The sequence below is a fragment of the Neofelis nebulosa genome, chromosome 4, assembly GCF_028018385.1.
Source record: "Neofelis nebulosa isolate mNeoNeb1 chromosome 4, mNeoNeb1.pri, whole genome shotgun sequence".
Taxonomy (NCBI): domain Eukaryota; kingdom Metazoa; phylum Chordata; class Mammalia; order Carnivora; family Felidae; genus Neofelis; species Neofelis nebulosa.
Window position 1 is genome coordinate 144,530,029 of NC_080785.1, and position 21,633 is coordinate 144,551,661.

General features: G+C 36.2%; 1 protein-coding gene and 1 non-coding gene across 7 annotated transcripts in view; one reads left to right on the forward strand and one right to left on the reverse strand.

The window, feature by feature from the left end:
- DNAH12 (dynein axonemal heavy chain 12) overlaps positions 1-21,633 on the forward strand; it is a 214,949-nt gene that overhangs the window by 35,847 nt on the left and 157,469 nt on the right. For 4 of the 6 annotated variants that reach the window (XM_058726464.1, XM_058726466.1, XM_058726467.1 and 1 more), the window contains 5 exons: positions 15,503-15,688; positions 16,824-17,024; positions 17,800-17,994; positions 20,415-20,536; positions 20,636-20,918. In XM_058726464.1, the coding sequence (XP_058582447.1) occupies positions 15,503-15,688; positions 16,824-17,024; positions 17,800-17,994; positions 20,415-20,536; positions 20,636-20,918 (987 nt within the window). The remainder of the gene's footprint in view (positions 1-15,502; positions 15,689-16,823; positions 17,025-17,799; positions 17,995-20,414; positions 20,537-20,635; positions 20,919-21,633) is intronic. The other 2 variants (XM_058726469.1, XM_058726468.1) reach the window with 1 other exon arrangement.
- On the reverse strand, positions 6,142-6,248 carry LOC131511174 (U6 spliceosomal RNA). Its single transcript, XR_009261379.1, has one exon. It is a non-coding gene; the product is annotated as a U6 spliceosomal RNA (small nuclear RNA).

Below are 21,633 nucleotides of genomic sequence, written 5' to 3' on the forward strand. Positions count from 1 at the left end.
CTCACCCACAAACTGTGAGATCATGACCTGAGCCAAAATCTAGAGGTGGACGCTTAATTGACTGAGCCACCCAGGCACCCCTCAAGTCATTTTTAATGAATAAATACTAACAGTTTTTGTGACAGTTAATAAGGCCTCCAGCTTCCCTAGGCAGTAGTGGCCGGGTTCCAGGGGTGGTGCCATTTCCATTGTCAATGCAGTGGAAACTTGGATGGGATTTTAAGCATTGTTTGTGTCTGTATCTAGCACTCTCAGAGATTCCATGAGCTGCCTGGATTTTTTTTAAAGAAACTATTTAAAATCGTTTTCAATATTTAATATATTTATGTGGCTTAAAAAATAGAGATATATCTGAAGTCTCCTTCCCATGTTTCTACCTGTATAACTCAGATTATCAATGTTACTACTTTTGTGTATACACTTGAGTTTTGTTACACATACAACCATATAAACATATGTTCTTATTCTTCCATCTTTTTACATAAAATACAGTGTCCTATATGTATTATTTTCCCTCTTTGTTTTGACTACTTTATCTTAGAGACCTTTCCTCATCACATACAAACTTTTTCTCTTTTTTTTGTTACACCTATATAGTGTTATATACTGGTATAAGATTTCATATGTGTGCAAGTATGACTACAAAGCAAATTCCAGAAGAGTAAATGCCAGCATAAAATCTATAGTCAAATTACCTTACATAGGGGCTATACCAGTTTAAACTCTCACCACCCTCAACAAGAGAATATCATCAAACTTGAGTTTTTGCTAATATAAGAGAATTTTATTTCTCTTATTATGTAAAGCGTTAAGCATATTTTTATATATTTAAGAATGTTTTGTATTTGTGAAATGTTTGGTCTTATCGTTGTCTATTTGTCTATTGAATTATTGATCTTTTTCTTACTGATTTCTAGGATATAATATATATAGATATTATTTATACATTAATATTGATTATATTAATATTTCTAAGACACATTAATTTCCCAGGGTATTGTATTGTAAGTATATATATATGTAATTCACATATATTAAAGACATTAGGCTTTTTCTATGTATGATGTATTTTGCAAATATTTATTATTTGTTTTTTGACTTTATCATGTATCTTGCCTTGCAGAAGCCTTTTTATTTGAATTTAGATTTATTGTTCCTGAAGTAAATGGAAAAGGAAGGTTTTTTATTTTTATGTAGTCATCATTCTATTCCTTTTTTATTTTTATTTTTTTATTAAGTAATTTCTATGCCGAGAATGGAGCTTGAACCCATGACCTTGAGATCAAAAGTCGCATGCCCCAATGACTGAGCCAGCCAGGTGCCCCCATTCTTTTCCTTTGTCTACTAAATTTTAAATTATAGCTAGAAATGCTTTCCTCATTCCAAGATAATGTTTTCTTCTAGTACTTCCATAGTTTATTATTTGCTAACATTTTATTGAGGATTTTTGGGGTTAAATTCAGGAGAGATGTTGGTCTTAACATTTCTGTAATGTCTTTGCCAGGTTTCAGTATCAGGATTATGATGTCCTTATGAAAGAAATTGGAGAGTTTTATGTTCTCTATTTTCTGAAGGAGTTTTCTATAAAATTGGTATTAATTGTTTCTTAAATATTTTAGAGGCACATTCACCAGTGATGTCATTGGATTTTCTTGTGGGAAAGGTTTTGAAAAGGATTCAATTTCTTTAATATATATAGGGATATTCAGATTTGTATTTAATTTTGTGTCAATTTTGATAAGTTGTATTTTCCAAAGAACTTTTCCATTTCTTCTAAGTTGTTGAATTTGTTACCATAAAGTTGCTCATGATATTTTTATTATCTTTTTAATGTCTGAAGAATCTGTATGGATAATTCCCTTTTCATTCCAATTCCAAATATTGTTAATTAGTTTAAAAATTTTTTTTTCATTTTATTTTATTAAAATTTTTTTCATATATTTTGAATTTAATTAAAAAAATTTTTTTTAACGTTTATTTATTTTTGAGACAGAGAGAGACACAGCATGAATGGGGGAGGGGCAGAGAGAGAGGGAGACACAGAATTGGAAGCAGGCTCCAGGCTCTGAGCCATCAGCCCAGAGCCCGACGCGGGGCTCGAACTCGCAGACCGCGAGATCGTGACCTGAGCTGAAGTCGGACGCTTAACCGACTGAGCCACCCAGCGCCCCTAAATTTAATTTTTTTTTTTTAAATTTACATCTAAGTTAGTTAGCATATACAGAACAATGATTTCAGGAGTAGATTCCTTAATGCTCCCTACCCATTTAGCCCATCCCCCCTCCTACAACCCCTCCACTAACCCTCTGTTTGTTCTCCGTATTTATGAGTCTCTTCTGTTTTGTCCCCTCCCTGTTTTTATATTATTTTCGTTTCCTTTCCCTTATGTTCATCTGTTTTGTCTCTTAAAGTCCTCATATGAGTGAAGTCATATGATTTTTGTCTTTCTCTGACCGACTAATTTCACTTAGCATAATACCCCCCAGTTCCAACCACATAGTTGCGAATGGCAAGATTTCATTCTTTTTGATTGCTGAATAATACTCCATTGTATATATATACCACATCTTCTTTATCCATTCATCCATCGATGGACATTTGGGCTCTTTCCATACGTTGGCTATTGTCAATAGTGCTGCTATAAACATTGGGGTACATGTGCCTCTTTGAAACAGCACACCTGTATCCCTTGGATAAATACCTAGTAGTGCAATTGCTGGGTCATAGGCTAGTTCTATTTTTAATTTTTTGAGGAACCTCCATACTGTTTTCCAGAGTGGCTGCACCAGTTTGCATTCCCACCAGCAGTGCAAAAGAGATCCTCTTTCTCCACATCCTCACCAACATCTGTTGTTGCCTGAGTTGTTAATGTTAGCCATTCTGACAGGTGTGAGGTGGTATCTCCTTGTGGTTTTGATTTGTATTTCTCAGATGATGAGTGATGTTGAGCATTTTTTCGTGTGTCAGTTGGCCATCTGGATGTCTTCTTTGGAGAAGCAGCTATTCATGTCTTTTGCTCATTTCTTCACTGGATTATTTATTTTTTGGGTGTTGAGTTTAAGAAGTTCTTGATAGATTTTGGATACTAACCCTTTATCTAATATGTCATTTGCAAATATCTTCTCCCATTCTTGTTGGTTGCCTTTCAGTTTTGCTGATTGTTTCCTTCGCTGTGCAGAAGCTTTTTATTTTGATGAGGTCCCAATAGTTCATTTTTGCTTTTGTTTCCCTTGCCTCTGGAGACGGGTTGAGTAAGAAGTTTCTGCGGCCAAGGTCAAAGAGGTTGTTGACTGCTTTCTCCTCAAGGCTTTTGATGGCTTCCTGTCTTATGGTTAGCTCTTTCATCCATTTTGAGTTTATTTTTGTGTGTGGTGTAAGAAAGTGGTCCAGGATCATTTTTCTGCATTTCGCTGTCCAGTTTTCCCAGCACCATTTGCTGAAGAGACTGTCTTTATTCCATTAGATATTCTTCCTGGTTTGTCAAAGATTAGTTGGCCATATGTTTGTGGGTCCATTTCTGAGTTCTGTTTTCTATTCCATTAATCTGAGTGTTCTTGTGGCAGTACTATACTGTCTTGATGATTACAGCTTTGTAATACAGCTTGAAGTCCTCCAAATGTTGTTAATTTAAATTTTCTGTCTTTTTTTTCCCCTAATTTGCCTAGTAAGGAACTTAGTTACAGTTCATTGTTCACATTTAGCTTATATGATCCTTTTAAATTTATCCTCATGATATTCTCATTTCTTTTCTTTTTTATTTTTTTTAAGTTTATTTAAATATTTTGAGAGAGAGAGAGAGTGAGTTTATTTAAATATTTTGGTGTGTGACAAGAGGAGGGGCAGAGAGACAGGGAGAGATAGAGAATCCCAAGCAAGCTCTGTGTTGTCAGTGTGGAGCCCGACTTGGGGCTTGAACTCACAAACTGCAAGATCATGACCTGAGCAGAAACCAAGAGTTGGATGCTTGACAGACTGAGCCACCCAGGCACCCCTCTCCTTTCTTTTCTTATCACCACTGTCACATCATCATCATCTCTATCACCGTGGCATAGTGTCATCATCTCTGGAAGTCATCTTGAGATGGAAGATAAATAAACTGTCCCATATCACTAGTAGCATCACTATATTTTTCCTTGCTATTTTTTCTTACTCTTCCCAGCCTCTTAATGTTGGAAGTTCTTAGGGCTCAGTCATTGGTCCTTTTCTCTATCTACCCTAACTCTCTTGATGATCTCAGCAGTCTCATCAAAAATATAGATGAGTTTATACATGATTATATGCTGGCAACTCCCAAATCTTTAACTGGTATCCCAGACTTCTCTAGCCAGTCCCAAGATTCATATATACAACCTCCTACTTGTAACCTTTCCTTGGATATCTAACTACGTGGCAAACTCAAAATTCACTCTCCCATTGCCATTGCCCTCGTCTACGTTAAATCATCTTTTACATGGATTTCTACAAAAAGGTCCTAATGGGTTTCCCTGTGTCTACCTTTGCCCCACCTTCACCCCATCGTCTGTTAAAAATAGAGCAACTAGAAAAATTAAGTCAGATCATGTTATTCCTCTCCTCAAAGCTCTGCAAAGCCTTCATGTTTTACTCAGATAAAAAGTTTACATAGCACTCCATAATCTGGCTCCTCTTTATCCCTCTAACTTCACTTGAACATTTCTTTATTTCTCTGACCTTGCCTCCACCTTCTCTTGCCCCTCACAGCGGATGCCCCAGCCATACTGCCCCCCATTCTCGTTTCTTAAGCCCTCCTGCCTGAGGGCCTGTGCTTCAGCTATTACCCCTGCCTACTGTTCTCTTCACTTACATATGCTCTTGTCTCATATCCTCCCCTCCTAAAATCTTTGTTCAAATTATCACCATATCCAGGAAGCCTTCCCTGAGCATCTTGCTTGATACCCCCACTGGTTCTGATTCTTATCCTGCTCTAATTTCCCTATTTTCTGTATCATTTATTACCCCTTAACATACCATATAATTAAATCGTTATTGAGATATAAATAACATATAGCATTGTATTAGGTTCAGGAGTACAACATAATGATTTGATATTTGTATACATTGCAAAATGATCACCACAATAAGTCTAGTTGACATCCATTACCACACATAATGGCAAGATTTTTTTCTTGTGGTAAGAACTTTTAAAATCTACTCTTAGCAACTTTCAAATATACAGTATGGTACTATAGTCACCATGCTGTATGTTGTATCCCCAGAGCGTATTTACTTTATCACTGGAAGTTTGTACAAAGGATATTTGTTTAATTTATTGATATATCATAATCACTAACAATGATGTAGATACTAAACAGTGTAGATGCTAAATAAGTATTTGTAAATGAATATAGAAAGTCAATAAGGAATTTCATATATGTACTTTTTGTTAATTCCTTCTAATCCCATTTTCCTTATATTCTTTCATCATGAGAGTTTTTAGGACCCTACTCCTACTATTACATGGAGTTAATATTTTTTCCCTTTTAAAATATGGACGCCTGGGTGGCTCAGTGGGTTGAGCATCCAACTCTTAATCTCGGCTCAGGTCACCATCTCACGGTTGGTGAAATCAAGCTCCTTGTGAGGCTCTATGCTGACAGTGCGAAGCCTGCTTGGGATTCTCTCCTCTCCCTCTCTCTGCCCCTCTCCTGCTCATGCTCTCTCTCTCTCTCTCTCAAAATAAATAAGTAAAATTTAATAAAATAAACTCCACAGCAAAGGACTGTGATAGTTGATGATTAAATTTTTACCGGTAAATGGCAAAATCACAGAATAAAGACCATGTAATGATTTGATGGTGTTGTTCACTGTTGTATCTCCATGACTGTAACTGAGCCTGACATATGCTAGGTCATTAAGACTTGTTGAGTATAGAGTTTGTTTCCTCTCCAGCCTCCTACTGAGGTACTGTCCATGCAGGCTGCCTATTCTACACTCAGCTCCTTCCAGCCTCTCACCTTCTGTGAGAGGATAAGGAATTATTATTATTATTATTTTTTGATATGGAATGCTTCAGGGTGCCTGGCTGGCTCAGTTGGAAGAGCACAGAACTCTTGATCTCGGGGTCATGAGTTCAAGACACATGTTGGGTGTAGAGATTTACTAAATAAATAAATAAATAACTTAAAAAATATGGAACACTGCACAAATTTGCATGTCATCCATGCACAGGAGCCATGCTAATCTTCTCTGTATCGTTCCAGTTTTAGTATATGTGCTGCTGAAGTGAGCACGATAATGCTTTTTTCTTTCTTTTTTTTAAAAAAATGTTTATTTTTAAGAGAGAGAGACAGAGTGCTAGCAGGAGGGGGGGGGGGCAGAGAGAGAAGGAAACACAGAATCCAAAGCAGAGGCTCCAGGCTCTGAGCTGTGAGTACAGAGCCTGATGTGAGACTTGAATTCCCAAGCTGTGAGATCGAGGTTGGACGCCTAACTGACTGAGGCACCCAGGTGCTCAATAATGAATTTTTAATAAAGATAAATTTATTCACTTTGAGAGTATGTCCTTTCTATTTCATAGATGTTAAAAATTCTTTTATTTAGCAAATACTTATTGAGCACCTGTTATGTTATACCAAGTTCCAATGAATGCTGGGGAATATAATGGTAAGCAAAAACACATGATGGTGATAAAAAATGGAAAGTCAAAAACAAAGTCCTTACTAATCAAAATGAAAAGTTGGATAATATGGGTGCCTTAGTTGGTTAAGAATCAGGCTTCAGCTCAGGTCATGACCTCCTGGTTGGTGAGTTTGAGCCCTGCATTGTGCTCTCAACTGACAGTGTGGAGCCCTCTTCAGATCCTCTGTCTCCCTCTCTCTGCCCTTCCCCTGCTCTCCCTCTCTCAAAAGTAAATAAACATTTAAAAAAAGGAAAAGTTGGATAATCTATGATCTTCCAATTTAAAAAATTACCTAATTAAATTATTATTTGCAAAAAAATGTAAACATGACTGTCATACAAATATAAAAATAAACATGTGTCGGGCACCTTGGTGGCTCAGTCGGTTAAGCGTCCGACTTCGGCTCAGGCCTTGATCTCACAGCCTGTGAGTTCGAGGCCCGCACTGGGCTGCTGACAGGTCAGAGCCTGGGGCCTGCTTTGGATTCTGTGTTTCCCTCTCTCTCTGCCCCTCCCCACGCATACTCTGTCTCTGTCTCTGTCTCTCTCTCTCAAAAACAAACACTAAAAAAATTTAGAAAAATAAACGTGTCAAATATTTTATTCTATTTATTAATTAATGAGAGAACCAGTTAGGTGGTAAGTCCGGTTCAAAGAGCATTTTAGGAGCTGAGTATTTGTGGGAAATTTAGTAAAGGAATGTTAAAAAAAGATTGCTAGTATTGATATAAAGCTGGTTAATGTCATACAGAATAAACCAAATAAACATATTTGGACTTACCTTTTTTTCAGATAGAATTATTTGCACCTCTACTGGACAAAAAAATGCAAGTTATAATTTTACAATGTCTGGGACTTTGAATAATAAACAATGAGTTGAACATAATACAGTCTTTAGTTACATTTTTCTCAGGTGGCCCTGTAACTGAGATGGCATTGAAAGGACATACCACCTACTTTTTTTTTTTTTTTTTTTTTTTTTTGCTCCCCCTTGTCACACAAGTTTTAAATAATTGTTATTAACACCTGTTGTGAAACCAAAAATTGGGGGAACCCGTGCCCTGTAATATGGTGCTGGAAACAAAGTTAGTGTTGGGTAATGTTGTTTGATTGCTTTCAACTTGAAAAAATATATTCTTATGTACTTATAATTTTATCATTAGCTTACAGTTTGTTATTAGCTTGTATTTTTTCAATAGATTATTGAGATATAATCCACATATCATAACATTTACTCTTTCAAGCATACAGTTCAGTGGCTTCTTAGAATATTCACAGTTTTGCAACCATCACCACTATCTAATTTTAAAACATCTTCATTATACCAGTAAGTTAGCCTGTAGTCACTAACTTTTCCTCCTCCCCATTTCCTCCTCTTCCAAGACAATGGCAACTACTAATCCACTTTCTGTCTCTATGGATTTATCTATCCCAGACATTTCATATAAATGGAATCATATTATATGTGGCCTTTGTGACTGACTTCTCTCACTTAGCATGTTTTCATTGTTCTTCTGTGTTGTAACATGCATCGTTCATTCTTTTTAAGTTTATTTATTTATTTTGAGAGTGAGGGAGATGTGGGGGTTGCAAAGAGAGAGGGAGAGAGAGAGAATGCCAAGCAGGCTCTGTGCTGTCAGTGCAGAGCCTGACCCAGGGCTCAAACTTACAAACCATGAGATCATGATCTGAGTCCAAACCAAGAGTCAGAGGCTTAACCAAGTGAGCCACCCAGGCACCCCCCATTCTTTTTATTGATGAATAATATTCTACTGTATGGATGTACCACACTTTGTTTATCCATTCATCAGTTGATGGACATTTGCATCATTGCACTTTTTAGCTCTTAGGATTAATGTCACTATGATTATGCATGTGCAAGTTTTTACGTGGACATATGTTTCACTCCTCTGGAGTATATACGGAGGAGTGAAAATTCTATGTTTAACTTTTTGAGGAACTGCCAGACTATATTCCAAAGGGGCTTCACTGTTTTACATTTCCACCAGCAATGCACAGGAGTTCCAATGTGTCCACATCCTGATCAACACTTGTTATTGTCTGTTGTTTTGAGTATAGCCATCCCAGTGGGATAAAGTGGTATCTCATTGTGGTTTGCATTTGTATTTATCTAATGACTAATGATGTTGAACATCTTTTACTGTGCTTATTGGCCATTTTTATATTTTCTTTAAAAATTAAAAAAAAATTATTTATTTCTGAGAGAGTCAGAGACAGAGCATGAGTGGGGCAAGGGCAGAGAGAGAGAGGGAGACTCAGAATCCAAAGCAGGCTCCAGGCTGAGCCCGATGCAGGGCTTGAACCCATGAACCACGAGATCATGACCTGAGCCGAAGCCAGACACTTAACTGACTGAGCCACCGAAACACCCTAAAAAATTTTTTTAAACATTTATTCATTTTTGAGAGTCAGAGAGAGACAGACCATGAGCGGGGGAGGGACAGAGAGAGAGGGAGACACAGAATCCAAAGCAGGCTCCAGGCTCTGAGCTGTCAGCACAGACCCGGACACAGGCCCTGAACCCACAAACCGTGAGATCATGGTGTGAGCTGAAGTCAGACACTTAACCAACTGAGCCACCCAGGCATCCCCATTTTTATATTTTCTTTGGAAATACATCTGTTTAAATCCTTTGCCCATTTTTAAATTGAGTGGTTATTTTTCTCTTATTTAATTGTAGTTGGTTTTTTTTTTTTTTTGTATATTCTAGAGATAAGTCCCTTATTAAATATATGATTTAAAAAATTTGGGAACACCTGGGTGCTCAGTCAGTTGAATGTCTGACTCTTGATTTTGGGCTGGGTCGTGGGATCAAGCCCCACATCAGGCTCTGCACTGAGCATAGAGCCTGCTTGGGATTCTCTCTCTCTCCCTCTGTTACTCTCCCCTGCTCACACACATGCTCTCTCTCTCTCTAAAATGGGGGGGGGGGGGAAAGAAAAAAAATTTCTCCCATTTATTCTGTGGATTGTCTTTTATTATTTTATTTTTTTAAATATATTTTAAGTATCAGGTTTTATTAAAAAGTGCATTTTGATTAATTTATGATCTAGGTAAGCTGTTAAGATATCAGTATACTCTCTGAGGCACCTGGGTGTATAAGTCTGTTAGCGTCTGACTCTTGGTTTCAGCTCAGGTCATGATCTCACGGTTTTGTAAGTTCAAGCCCCATGTCGGGCTCTGCTCTGGCACCACAGAGCTTGCTTGGGATTCTCTCTCTCCCTCTGTCTGTGCCCCTCCCTCACTCACCTCTCTCCCTCTCTCTCAAAATAAATAAATAAACTTAAAAAAATATAAAAAAAAGATATCACTATACTCTCTGGAATAATAACTTCATAAATATTTAAAACAAAATTTTAAAAGCCTTTTTATTTCCTTCACCATTATTGTATTATTGTTTTACAATACACATATAACCTTGTGAATACAAAAAAAAAACCCTCTGGATGATAATTCTGCTACATGTAAAATACAGAATATATAATATATATATATATATATATATATATATATATATATATATATATACTTCTTTATTCTTAAAAAATATTTTGTTCTCCACACTGGCAAGTATAGAATAGAATACTTCCAAACATACTTATGTTAGGAGTAAAACTTAGAGTTATATGCAGTTTCTGCACAAATATATTTTAAAGAAATAGATCTCTGTTTGTTATTCACCAACAAAATTGTCATGAGAGTGTGGATAATTAATTTATAGCTTTCAAGTTTTAGTTAAGTGATCATTTTCAAAACTCTTTTTAAAAACAAAATATTGATGGCTGTTTTCATTGTGATCTGTGGATTGTCTTTTAGTTTTTTTTGATGATGTGTTTTGAAGCACAGAAGTTTTAAATTCTGATGATGTCTCATTTATATATATTTTTTTCTTTTGTTGCTTGTGCTTTTGGAAGACGTGAAATCTCTTAAAGATTTTCATTTAGTATGTCTTTAGAAAAATCTTTCTTCCATATTTTCTTTGGATAAGGACAACCCAGGAATGGCCCCTTTGTGTCTATGATATTGCTGTTCACAGCTTTTGTTGATAGACCTAGCACAAACTTGGGAAGAGTGTTGCTATATGCTGCATCTAGGACAGCAGCTCTTAGCTTTGCCTGTCTTAGTTATCTGTGCATTTTTTACTTGTGTACCATATTCTATTTGTCCCTAATATCTTGGAATTTTTCTGAGAAGTGGAGCAACAATGCAGTATCAACTTATTAAAATACATTTTAAACCTTAGGCACACCTGGGGGGCTCAGTCAGTTGAGCATCGGACTTCAGCTCAGGTCATGATCTCACAGTTCCTGAGTTCAAGCACCGCATCAGGCTCACTGCTGTCAGCTGAGTCTCCTTCTGATCCTCTGTCCTCCTCTCTCTCTGCCCATTCCCCCCTTCTCTCTCTTTCTCTCTCAAATGAATAAACATTTAAAAAATTTTTTTAAACATTAAAAAAAGGAAGCTGGCATTGCATTGAATCTTTAGATTGACTTGGGAAGATCACTGTCTTAACAATATTAATTCTTTCAATATGTGAGCAAGGAGTATTTTTACTTTTATTTGGTCTTCTTTAATTTCATTTAACAATTATTTGTAATTTTTAGTCTACAAATGTTGCATTTCTTTTATCAAATTTACTCTCGAGTATTTTGTATTTCTTGATGCTATTGTACATGAGATTTTTTCCCTTACTTTCAATTTTGGGTTGTTTATTGCTAGTTTATACAAACACAAGTAATTTTTGTATGTTGATGTTGTATCCTGCAATCTTGCTGAACTCATCTATTAGTTTTAACAGTTCTTAAATAAATTCCTTTTTGGGGCACGTGGCTAGCTCAGTTGGTGGAACATATGACTCTTGATGTCAGGGTTGTAAGTTTGAGCACCATATTGGGTGTAGAGATTACTGAAATATAGAATGAAAAAAAAGAAATGAATTCCGTAGAATTTTCTATATATAAGATCATGTAGGGGCGCCTGGGTGGCGCAGTCGGTTAAGCGTCCGACTTCAGCCAGGTCACGATCTCGCGGTCCGTGAGTTCGAGCCCCGCATCAGGCTCTGGGCTGATGGCTCGGAGCCTGGAGCCTGTTTCCGATTCTGTGTCTCCCTCTCTCTCTGCCCCTCCCCCGTTCATGCTCTGTCTCTCTCTGTCCCAAAAATAAATAAAAAACGTTGAAAAAAAAAATTTAAAAAAAAAAAAATAAGATCATGTAGTCTGTAAATAGAGGTAGTTTTATGTTTTTCTTTCCAATCTAATTGTCTTTTATTTATTTTTCTCACATGATTAGTGGCTTAGATAGCGACATTAGAGTCTTACAGTTTAAAATTGTTCTTGTCCAGTTCACACAAATTGGCTTCTGCCTCTCACAGAGAACACAATGTGGAAAGAGAAATAGGCTGTGAACAACTGGTTGTAGTACGAGGTAGAATAAGGCAATTCATAGGTAGAGGATGGTAGCATCCTCTGAAAGAATAGGGCACGGAGCAATTAATTTTGTCATCTGGAAAACAGGTAAGGCTTTACTAAGGAGGTGACCAGAAGTGCAAGTATAATTTTGTTGGGCTTTGAATTGGATTGGGAAGAGGAAAAGATAAGTATTCTTTCTTTACCTTTGTTAGCAAATTTTTATTATCCAATACTTGGAGAATATATGTTACATATATGTAAGCTATGAAGAAAATGAACACCCATGAACCCTCCCCTCTTCTTTAAAATTAAAAGATCATCAATACTCTTGCTTCCTTCTATGTGATCCTTCCCTATTTTAAGCCCCTTAATCTCCCTTGAAGATAAGTGTGTCATAAATTCTGTTTGTATTTCTTTTTTGTTGTTAATTCACATCTGTATGTAACAATTTATAAAAACATATCATCTGTATGTAGTCTTCTGTGACTTGATTTTTTTCACTTAACATTATGTTTCTAAAACTCATCCATGTCTTGGGAATGACTGTAGTCGTTCATTTTCACTGCTATATATTATTGCTTACTTATCTAATTTATTGATTTTCCTACTTAGAGTCATATGAACAAAAAATCCCTGCCCTCAAAGTACTTACATTTCATATTTCTTCTTCTGTGAAATGTCTATTAATGCCCTTTGACTCTTTTGTTATTTTTGTTTCAGTATTTGTTTCCATTGTTTTTGTTGTTAATTTATATATTCTGAATAATAATCCTTTGTCACTTATATAATAATGAATCTATCAGTGTGTGGTATACATCTCTATTTAGATTTTCTTTCACATCTTTTTTTTTAAATAAGTTTATTTATTTTGAGAGACAGTGCAAGTGGGGAAGGGCAGAGAGAGAAGGAGAGAGGGAATCCCAAGCAGGCTCCATACTGTCAGCACAGAACCCAATGAGGGGCTTGAACTCATCAAACCATGAGGTTATGACCTGAGCTGAAACCAAGAGTCTGACACTTAACCCACTGAGCCACCCAGGTGCCCCAGGTTTTCTTTAACATAGTTTCTCCGAAATAACTTTGCACAGCTTTCATTTAATTTATCCCTAGGTATGGAGGCCTAGGTGGCTTATTTGGAAGAGCATGTGACTCTCGACCTCAGGGTTGTGGGTTCAAGCCCCACATTGGGTGTAGAGATTATTAAAAAAGCAATAAGCTTAATTTTTTTTTCAAAATAATTTATCCTTACATACTTTATTTTGTTGCTATCATAAATTCATCTTTTTGTTAATTATGCTTTTTATCTGTGGCTTGTATTCAGTGGTTCTTTTAACTTTCTTTATATTAATTTAATATCCAGTCATTGTACACAGACAACAATTTGCGAACAATGTTAGGTTTTTTTTTTTCTCATTATACCCTCCAGGTCCATCCATGTTACAAATGGTATGATCTCGTTCATTTTTATGTCTGAGTAATATTCCATTGTATATATACACCACATCCTCTTTCTCCATTCATCTATTGATGGACACTTGGGTGCTTCTATATCTTTGCTGTTGTAAATAATGCTGCAGTAAACATAGAGGTGCACATATCTTTTTGAATTTGTGTTTTTGTTTTCTTTGGGTAGTTTTGTTTTTTAAATTTCTATTCCCCATATCTTTTTTTTTTAGAGTATCTAAGTTTCTTCACATTTTATTATTTTATAATGCTAATAAGTGCCTTGTATTCTATATATAAAAAGTAATTCTAGCCAACCTTGGATTTTAGCTTTTGATGAGTCATATATTGAGCCAAACACAAAGGAAAGATATCAGGAATAGATTTTGTAATTTTATATTCTTGAAAAAGAACCCTTTATATATCATGACTTACTTTAAGGATTCCAGTTAAGATCATTCTTAAAATTTTCCTTATCAAATTAATGTTTTTAGTTAAATCTCAGTAACATTTAAATATTGATCAAAATGAATTCCACTCATCATTCTTTTTTTTTGAAGTCACAAAATGATTTTATTAATAACACTTGTGACTTACTTGGTTTTTTTATTAACTAAATAATTAATTTTAAAAAGTTTACATCCAAGTTAGTTAGCATACAGTGCAACAATGATTTCAGGAATAGATTCCAGTGATTCATGCCCTATGTATGACACCCAGTGCTCATCCCACCCATTTAGCCCATCCCCTCATCAACAACCCCTCCAGCAACCCTCAGTTTGTTCTCTGTATTTAAGAGTCTCTTATGTTTTGTCCCCCTTCTTGTTTTTATATTATTTTTGCTTCCCTTCCCTAATGTTCATCTGTTTTGTACCTTAAATTCCTCATATAAGTGAAGTCGTATATTTGTCTTTCTCTAATTTCACTTAGCATAGTACCCTCTAGTTTTCCATGTAGTTGTAAATGGCAAGATTTCATTCATTCTTTCTGATGGCTGAGTAATACTCCAGTGTATATATATCCCACATCTTCTTTATCCATTCATCTGTTGATGGACATTTGGGCTGTTTCCATACTTTGGCTACTGTCGATAGTGCTGCTGTAAACATTGGGGTGCATCTATCCCTTTGAAGCAGCACACCTGTATCCCTTGGATAAACAACTAGTAGTGTAATTGCTGGGTCGTAGGGTAGTTCTATTTTTAATTTTTTGAGGAAACTCCATGCTGTTTTCCAGAGTGGCTGCACTAGTTTGCATTCCCACCAGCAGTGCAAAAGAGATCCTCTTTCTCTGCATCCTTGCGAACATCTGTTGTTGCCTGAGTTGTTAATTTTAGCCGTTCTGACTGGTGTCATCCCCATATCTTTTATGTATGTATGTATGTATGTATGTATGTATGTATGTATGTATGTATGTTACTTCTCTGGCTGGGACACTCAATACAATGTTGATTAGAAGTAGTAACAATAACTATGCTTATCTTCTTCCTGATTTTAAAGAACATGTCCTAATGTCAACATCAAGAATGATGAACTAAGTGTTTTCACTTGATGTTTCATTTTCACCTCCAAACAGAAGTTACATTTTGGCATTTTGGTGCAGGCCATTCCCGCATTTATGTTATGTGTGTAGGTGTGTGTATTTATAATTTATGTTCTATATTTATACAGCTTTGTGTTTCTATAATAATACCACACTTTTAATTAGCATAATTTTATCACATACTTTAATATTCTATGGAACATTTACTCCTCTTCTTTTTTGCTCTTATAATTTTCCAGGCTATTTCCAAATGTTTATTTGTGCAGATGAACTTTAGAATCATTTTGTTAGTTTCTCTTCTCCTCCAAATCTAATTGGGATTTTGATTGGACTAATCAAATATGTTAAATAATCTCAAGAAACGTTTATACTATTGAGGTTTCATCTATAAAATCTATGTGTGTGGGTCAGTCAAAAGAGTGACTCATTATTGTTTATACTTTCACTGTTAGGACTATATCCCTACTGTCTCCATCTTGTGCAATCCAGGAATGAGAGCTCGTCACTGGAAGCAGATATCAGAAATTGTAGGCTATGACTTGACTCCAGACTCTGGAACTACACTGAGAAAAATTTTAAAATTAAACCTTACACCATACTTGGAAAAATTTGAAGTGATAAGTGCAGGTGCAAGCAAGGTAAATATGAAGATCAACTGAAACACTTTATTTGATGAGTTTGTTAATAAAATAATCACAGTTTTTGTTGGGGTTGAGTGTATGGTACTGGATAGCAATGGGAGGAGATGGGGGAACCTGACAGAAGACCACTCTTCCCCCTCCCCCCACCCTACAAAGTGTGTGCTTCTATATTACTTCTTTGTCCTGAATCCGGGCTAGAAATGGCTCCTTTGACCTCTTCATGTGTGTGTTGGCATTTGATGTGTCTGCATTCTAGCAGAATGAGTACAGTCTTCCAGCGTTCTTAGAATATACAAAGGCATTTCAGACTATAGACTGCAGAAAGGCCACTTCAGAGAAGGTCCAGCAGCTATTTTATTCTGGTGTCTATTTTAATACTGGCAGCGGTAGTTTTCACAGCAAGTGAATTTTTTAAAACTACACTATTATTCTTTTTTTAATTTTATTTTTATTTTTTTAAATTTACATCCAAATTAGTTAGCATATAGTGATATAGTTAGCATATATAGTGATATAGTTAGCATACAATGATTTCAGGAGTAGATTCCTTAGTGCCCCTTACCCATTTAGCCCATCCCCCCCTCCCATAACTCCTCCAGTAACCCTCAGTTTGTGCTCCATATTTATAAGTCTCTTATGTTTTGTCCCCCTCCCTGTTTTTATATTATTTTTGTTTCCCTTCCCTTATGTTTATCTGCAAAACTACTATGTTATTCTTAGGAATTTTTTAATTGTTTAAGAAATCTTTTTAAACCTAAAGACAGTTACAGTGTCGCCACAGATTATGTTAAGAGAATTACTGTGTAGGGGTGCCTGGGTGGCTCATCGGTTAAGCGTCAGACTTTGGCTCAGGTCATGATCTCACAGTTGGTGGGTTCGAGCCCCGCATCGGGCTCTGTGCTGACAGCTCAGAGCCTGGAGCCTGCTTTGAATTCTGTGTCTCCTTCTGTTTCTGCCCTTTCCCCACTCACACTCTGTCTCTCGCTCTCAAAAAATAAATAAAACATAAAAAAAATTAAAAAAAAAAAAGAATTACTGTGTAATGCACTCATTACTGGATTCACCAGGGAAAAGTTGGTACCGTAAATAAGACCTTTCTTCACTAACTCATTCTTTCTTTTCTCCCTTTTAGGAATTTTCACTAGAGAAAGCCATGCATACAATGATAGGAACCTGGGATGATATTGCTTTTCATATAACTCCATATCGTGATACTGGAGTCTCTATTCTTTCTTCGGTAGATGAGATTCAGACTCTCCTTGATGATCAAATTATAAAAACTCAGACAATGAGAGGCTCACCTTTCATCAAACCGTTTGAAAAAGAGATCAAGGTATGTCAAATATGATAGTTTCCGGTTATTTATAAAAGCTATAAGCTGGGGGTGCCCAGGTGGCTCAATCAGTTAAGCGTCCAGCTGGATCTCTCAGCTCCAGTCTTGATCTCAGGGTTGTGAGTTCAAGTGCTGTGTTGGGCTCTATGCTGGGTATGGAGGCTACTTAAAAAAAAAAAACCACCCAAAAACTGTAATCTTATTACATATATATTACTGTGGAAATAAGTCAGTTTGTGGATAGCTTTGGGTGAAATATAGGAACGGATATTTAAAAATTAATGTGGAACCATATAGAACAGATCTGAAACATTAACACCCACAAGATATGAGTAGCACCCTCACTTCAACAGTTGTAACAAATGTAAATGTCTCTAGACATTGTCAAATGTCCCTTGAGGTGGAGGGTGAAATAGTCACTAGGTTGATAACCACTGGTATACAGCAGGGTATTACTGGATGCTTTTCAGACTTGGGATGATTTCCTAGAGATTAGGAGTTTAGTGTAAGTAACTACAGTCATTTCCGATGGTGAGTTCCAATGATTTAGGAAAACTTTGGACTTCCTAGAGTTTTTCTAAGTCCATGTGATACCCATAAGTGACGTTGAGCTGTTTTGCATTGATTAAAAATAACAGTGAATTTTATTTATTTATTTATTTATTTATTTATTTATTATTTTTAAATAACAGTGAATTTTAAATAAATATTCCTTGTTGTAATTTATGGGTTTTCTTTAATGATTGGAATTTAGTACAGTGTGCTTTTCATTAAGGCCTGGGAAGACCGTTTGATTCGAATACAAGAAACGATTGATGAATGGTTAAAAGTACAAGCTCAGTGGCTGTACTTGGAGCCCATTTTTTGTTCTGAGGATATCATGCAACAGATGCCAGAAGAAGGGCGTCAGTTTCAGACAGTAGACAGACATTGGAGAGATATCATGAAGTTTTGTAAAAAAGATCCCAAGGTGAAGTGTTTGTTTTCTCTCTTACAAATAAAGAGGACCTTTCATTTTGGCTATTAAAGAAAGCATTTGTTTTTGTTGTTGTTGTTTTTTCTGATTACAAAAACAAAACCTGCTCTTTGAATACAAACTGGAAAGTTCAGAAAAATATAAGAAAGCACAAAGCATTAAAATAATTTTACTTTTCAATTCTTATAATATACTACTTGTAACTAACAGTGGAGCTGACTCACAAATGTACATTTAACTCACTTGACTATGGCACATACTGACTGCTGTTCTCTTGTAAAATGAAATAAGATAGAGAGAGAAAGGAGTAGCAGGGAGAGAGAGAGATAGAGAATGAGTATAGTTGATTCACCTGATATTCCACTTAATGACTCTGTATTCTTGGGAGTGATAGGAATAAAGAATCTGCAATTCTGGGATGCCTGGGTGGCTTGGTTGGCCGAACATCTGTCCGACTTTTATTTTTTAATGTTCATTCAGTTTTGAGAGAGAAAGAGAGAGAGTGAGAAAGAAAGGTGTGTGAGCAGGGAAGTGGCAGGGGCAGGGGGACAGATGATCTGATGCAGGCTCTGAGCTGTGAGCAGTGAGCCTGATGTGGGACTCAAACTCAACCATGAGGTCATGACTCGAGCCAAAGTTGGAAGCTTAACCGACTGAGCCATGCAGGTGTCCCAAATGTCCAATTCTTGCTGTCAGCTGAGGTCGAGATCCCAGGATCGTGGGATCAAGCCCCGTGTCGGTTTCTATGCTGCAGGGAGCCTGCTTAAGATTCTCTATTTCTCTGATACCGCCCATCTCCCCTGCTCACACACTCTCTCTCTAAAATACTTTTTTTTTAATTAAAAAAAAATTTGCAGTTCTCTCAGTTGACCTCACTTGCTATGTGTCTCTCCTAGTAACTATAGCACCTTGTTGAGTGTGATTCTCATGTTGAAAGACAGATTATGTATTTTTCATGCACATAGTATGCATAGTCCATAGATAAGCATCCACTTTTTTAATCTGGCATTCAACTTAAGACATAACAATTTGTTTCAATGCTGGGTGAAAATTAGCCGTGCTGGACTTCTTGAGAGTCAATAGTACACTGAAATTTATGAGTTTTGAGGGTTTTGTCTTACACATTGACTTTAGAACCTTTGTGAGACATGATTTGTTATAGACCAGAAGTCAGTATATTTTTTCTGCAGTGGCCAGATGATAAATATTTTAGACTTTGTGAGACAGGCAGTCTTTTTTGCAAGTACTCAACTCTGCCATTGTAGTAGGGAGAAAGCAGCCTGAGACCATATGTAACTGAATGGATGTGTCTGTGTTACAGTCAACTGTTTCTGGACAGTGACATTTTCACATGCCATGAAATATGATTTTTCTCTTAATTCTTTCAAAATTTTTTTAATTTTAAAACATTTTTTAATGTTTATTTATTTTTGAGAGAAAGAGACAGAGCATGAACGGGAGAGGGGCAGAGAGAGAGGGAGACACAGAACTGGAAGCAGGCTCCGGGCTCTGAGCTTTCAGCACAGAGCCCGATGCGGGGCTCGAACTCACAAGCGGTGAGATCATGACCTGAGCCGAAGTCAGGTGCTTAACCACCTGAGCCACCCAGGTGCCCCTCTTTCAACCTTAAAAAAAGTTTTTTTTAATGTTCATTTATTTTTGAAAGAGAGAGAGATAGAGAGAGAGAGAGACAGTGTGAGCAGGCGAGGGGCAGAGACAGAGAGAGACACAGAATCCGAAGCAGGCTCCAGTCTCTGAGCTGTCAGCACAGAGCCCGATGCAGGTCTCAAGCTCAAACTGTGAGATCATGACCTGAGCTGAAGTCGGACACTTAACCACCTGAGCCACCAGGTGTCCCAATTCTTTCAACCTTTTAAAAGTATAAAAATAATTCTTAGTTCACAGGTCGTACAAAAACTGGCAGCATGGTGTATTCATATATCAAAACATCAAGTTGTATACCTTAACTATATAAAATTTTTATTTGTCAATTATACCTTATAAAGCTGAAAAAAAAAAAGAAAGAAAGAAAGACACTGGCAGCAGGTTGGATTTAGCCCATGGGATACAATTTGCCAACTCATACTGTAGATTGTTAAGTTTATAGTTGATGGTTATAAATGTAAAAATTAAACCACACACCATCCTAACAGACTTTTCCCACATCATTCAGAACAATATAGGAGAAATGAAAATGTGCATGAGAGTCATAACTTCTCATTTGTAACTTGCATCCTTGGATAAGAATATTTATGATTTATTGAATTATAATAGTTTTACATTACAAAAAATTTACAATTTTCATAAGCCTTTTGACATTTCTACATTTTTGACATATACTATAGATTAATGCATAGGTCTTATAATTATATCTGGTATGTAAGTGCTGACCTGAACAAATGTGTATCTTTTAGGTCCTTGCTGCTACTTCTTTAACAGGTTTATTGGAAAAATTGCAGAACTGCAATGAACTTTTGGAGAAAATTATGAAAGGGCTCAATACGTATCTTGAAAAAAAACGGCTTTTCTTCCCTCGGTATGATGGATAATTAATTGTGCTATAATTAAAATTATTTTCTGATGTGTGATGAATTAATTATAACTAAAGCATTTGTATTTGCATGTTTTTCTCTAGTTTTTTCTTCTTATCTAATGATGAAATGTTAGAGATTTTGTCAGAGACCAAAGATCCACTAAGAGTTCAACCTCATTTAAAAAAATGCTTTGAGGGCATTGCTAAACTGGAATTCCTTCCCAATTTGGACATTAAGGCCATGTATAGCTCTGAAGGGGAGCGAGTGGAACTGATTGCACTTATTTCCACGTCTGCAGCACGAGGTGCTGTGGAAAAGTGGCTCATTCAAGTGGAAGGTTTAATGCTCCGGAGTATTCACGATGTGATCGCTGCAGCCAGGCTGGTATGTTTCCTGAGATTTAATGTACACCATATATTCCGTGAATGCTTTCTTTTTAGGAGGTTTTGAATGTGTGCTGGTAAATTAACACTTACAGTTCTTACTGTGTAAAACCATTATTTTTTACTCTTTGTTTCTAACATTATTAAGATAATGATATTAGTTAAGAATTGATAACAGTATATAATTAAGTGCTACAAAAGACAATAGGTGTTATGAGAAAGAATAGGAAAGGTATATATAATTTAGAATATGGAGAGGGGGACATTTCTAGTGATAGGTTCTTGGAGGAAGTGAAATTGAAAGTGAGACCCAAAGTAGGAATTCACCAGATAAAGAGAAAGTAGGAGAACATCTAGGTAGTCTGTATACAGCCCCTGGGATCAAAAAGAACCTCAGATGGGGGTATTAAATGAATGGTCTACTGCTGTTTACACCTAAACAATTACTTAGAAACTGGAAGTGAGATGAACAAACATTAAAAGAGGGTATATAATATTTGAAAAAAATGTAACACCTGAGCACTACATGTAACTTACTTATGCTAATCCAATGAACCTAATCTACTATTAATATTGAATAATAAAATTCAGTATATATAGGACCACAAAGGAACAGTTATGTAGTTAAAAAAAGAAGTTATTTAAAATTTTTTTAAATGTTTTTATTTATTTTTGAAGGAGAGAGAGAGACAGAGCATGAGCAGGGGAGGAGCAGA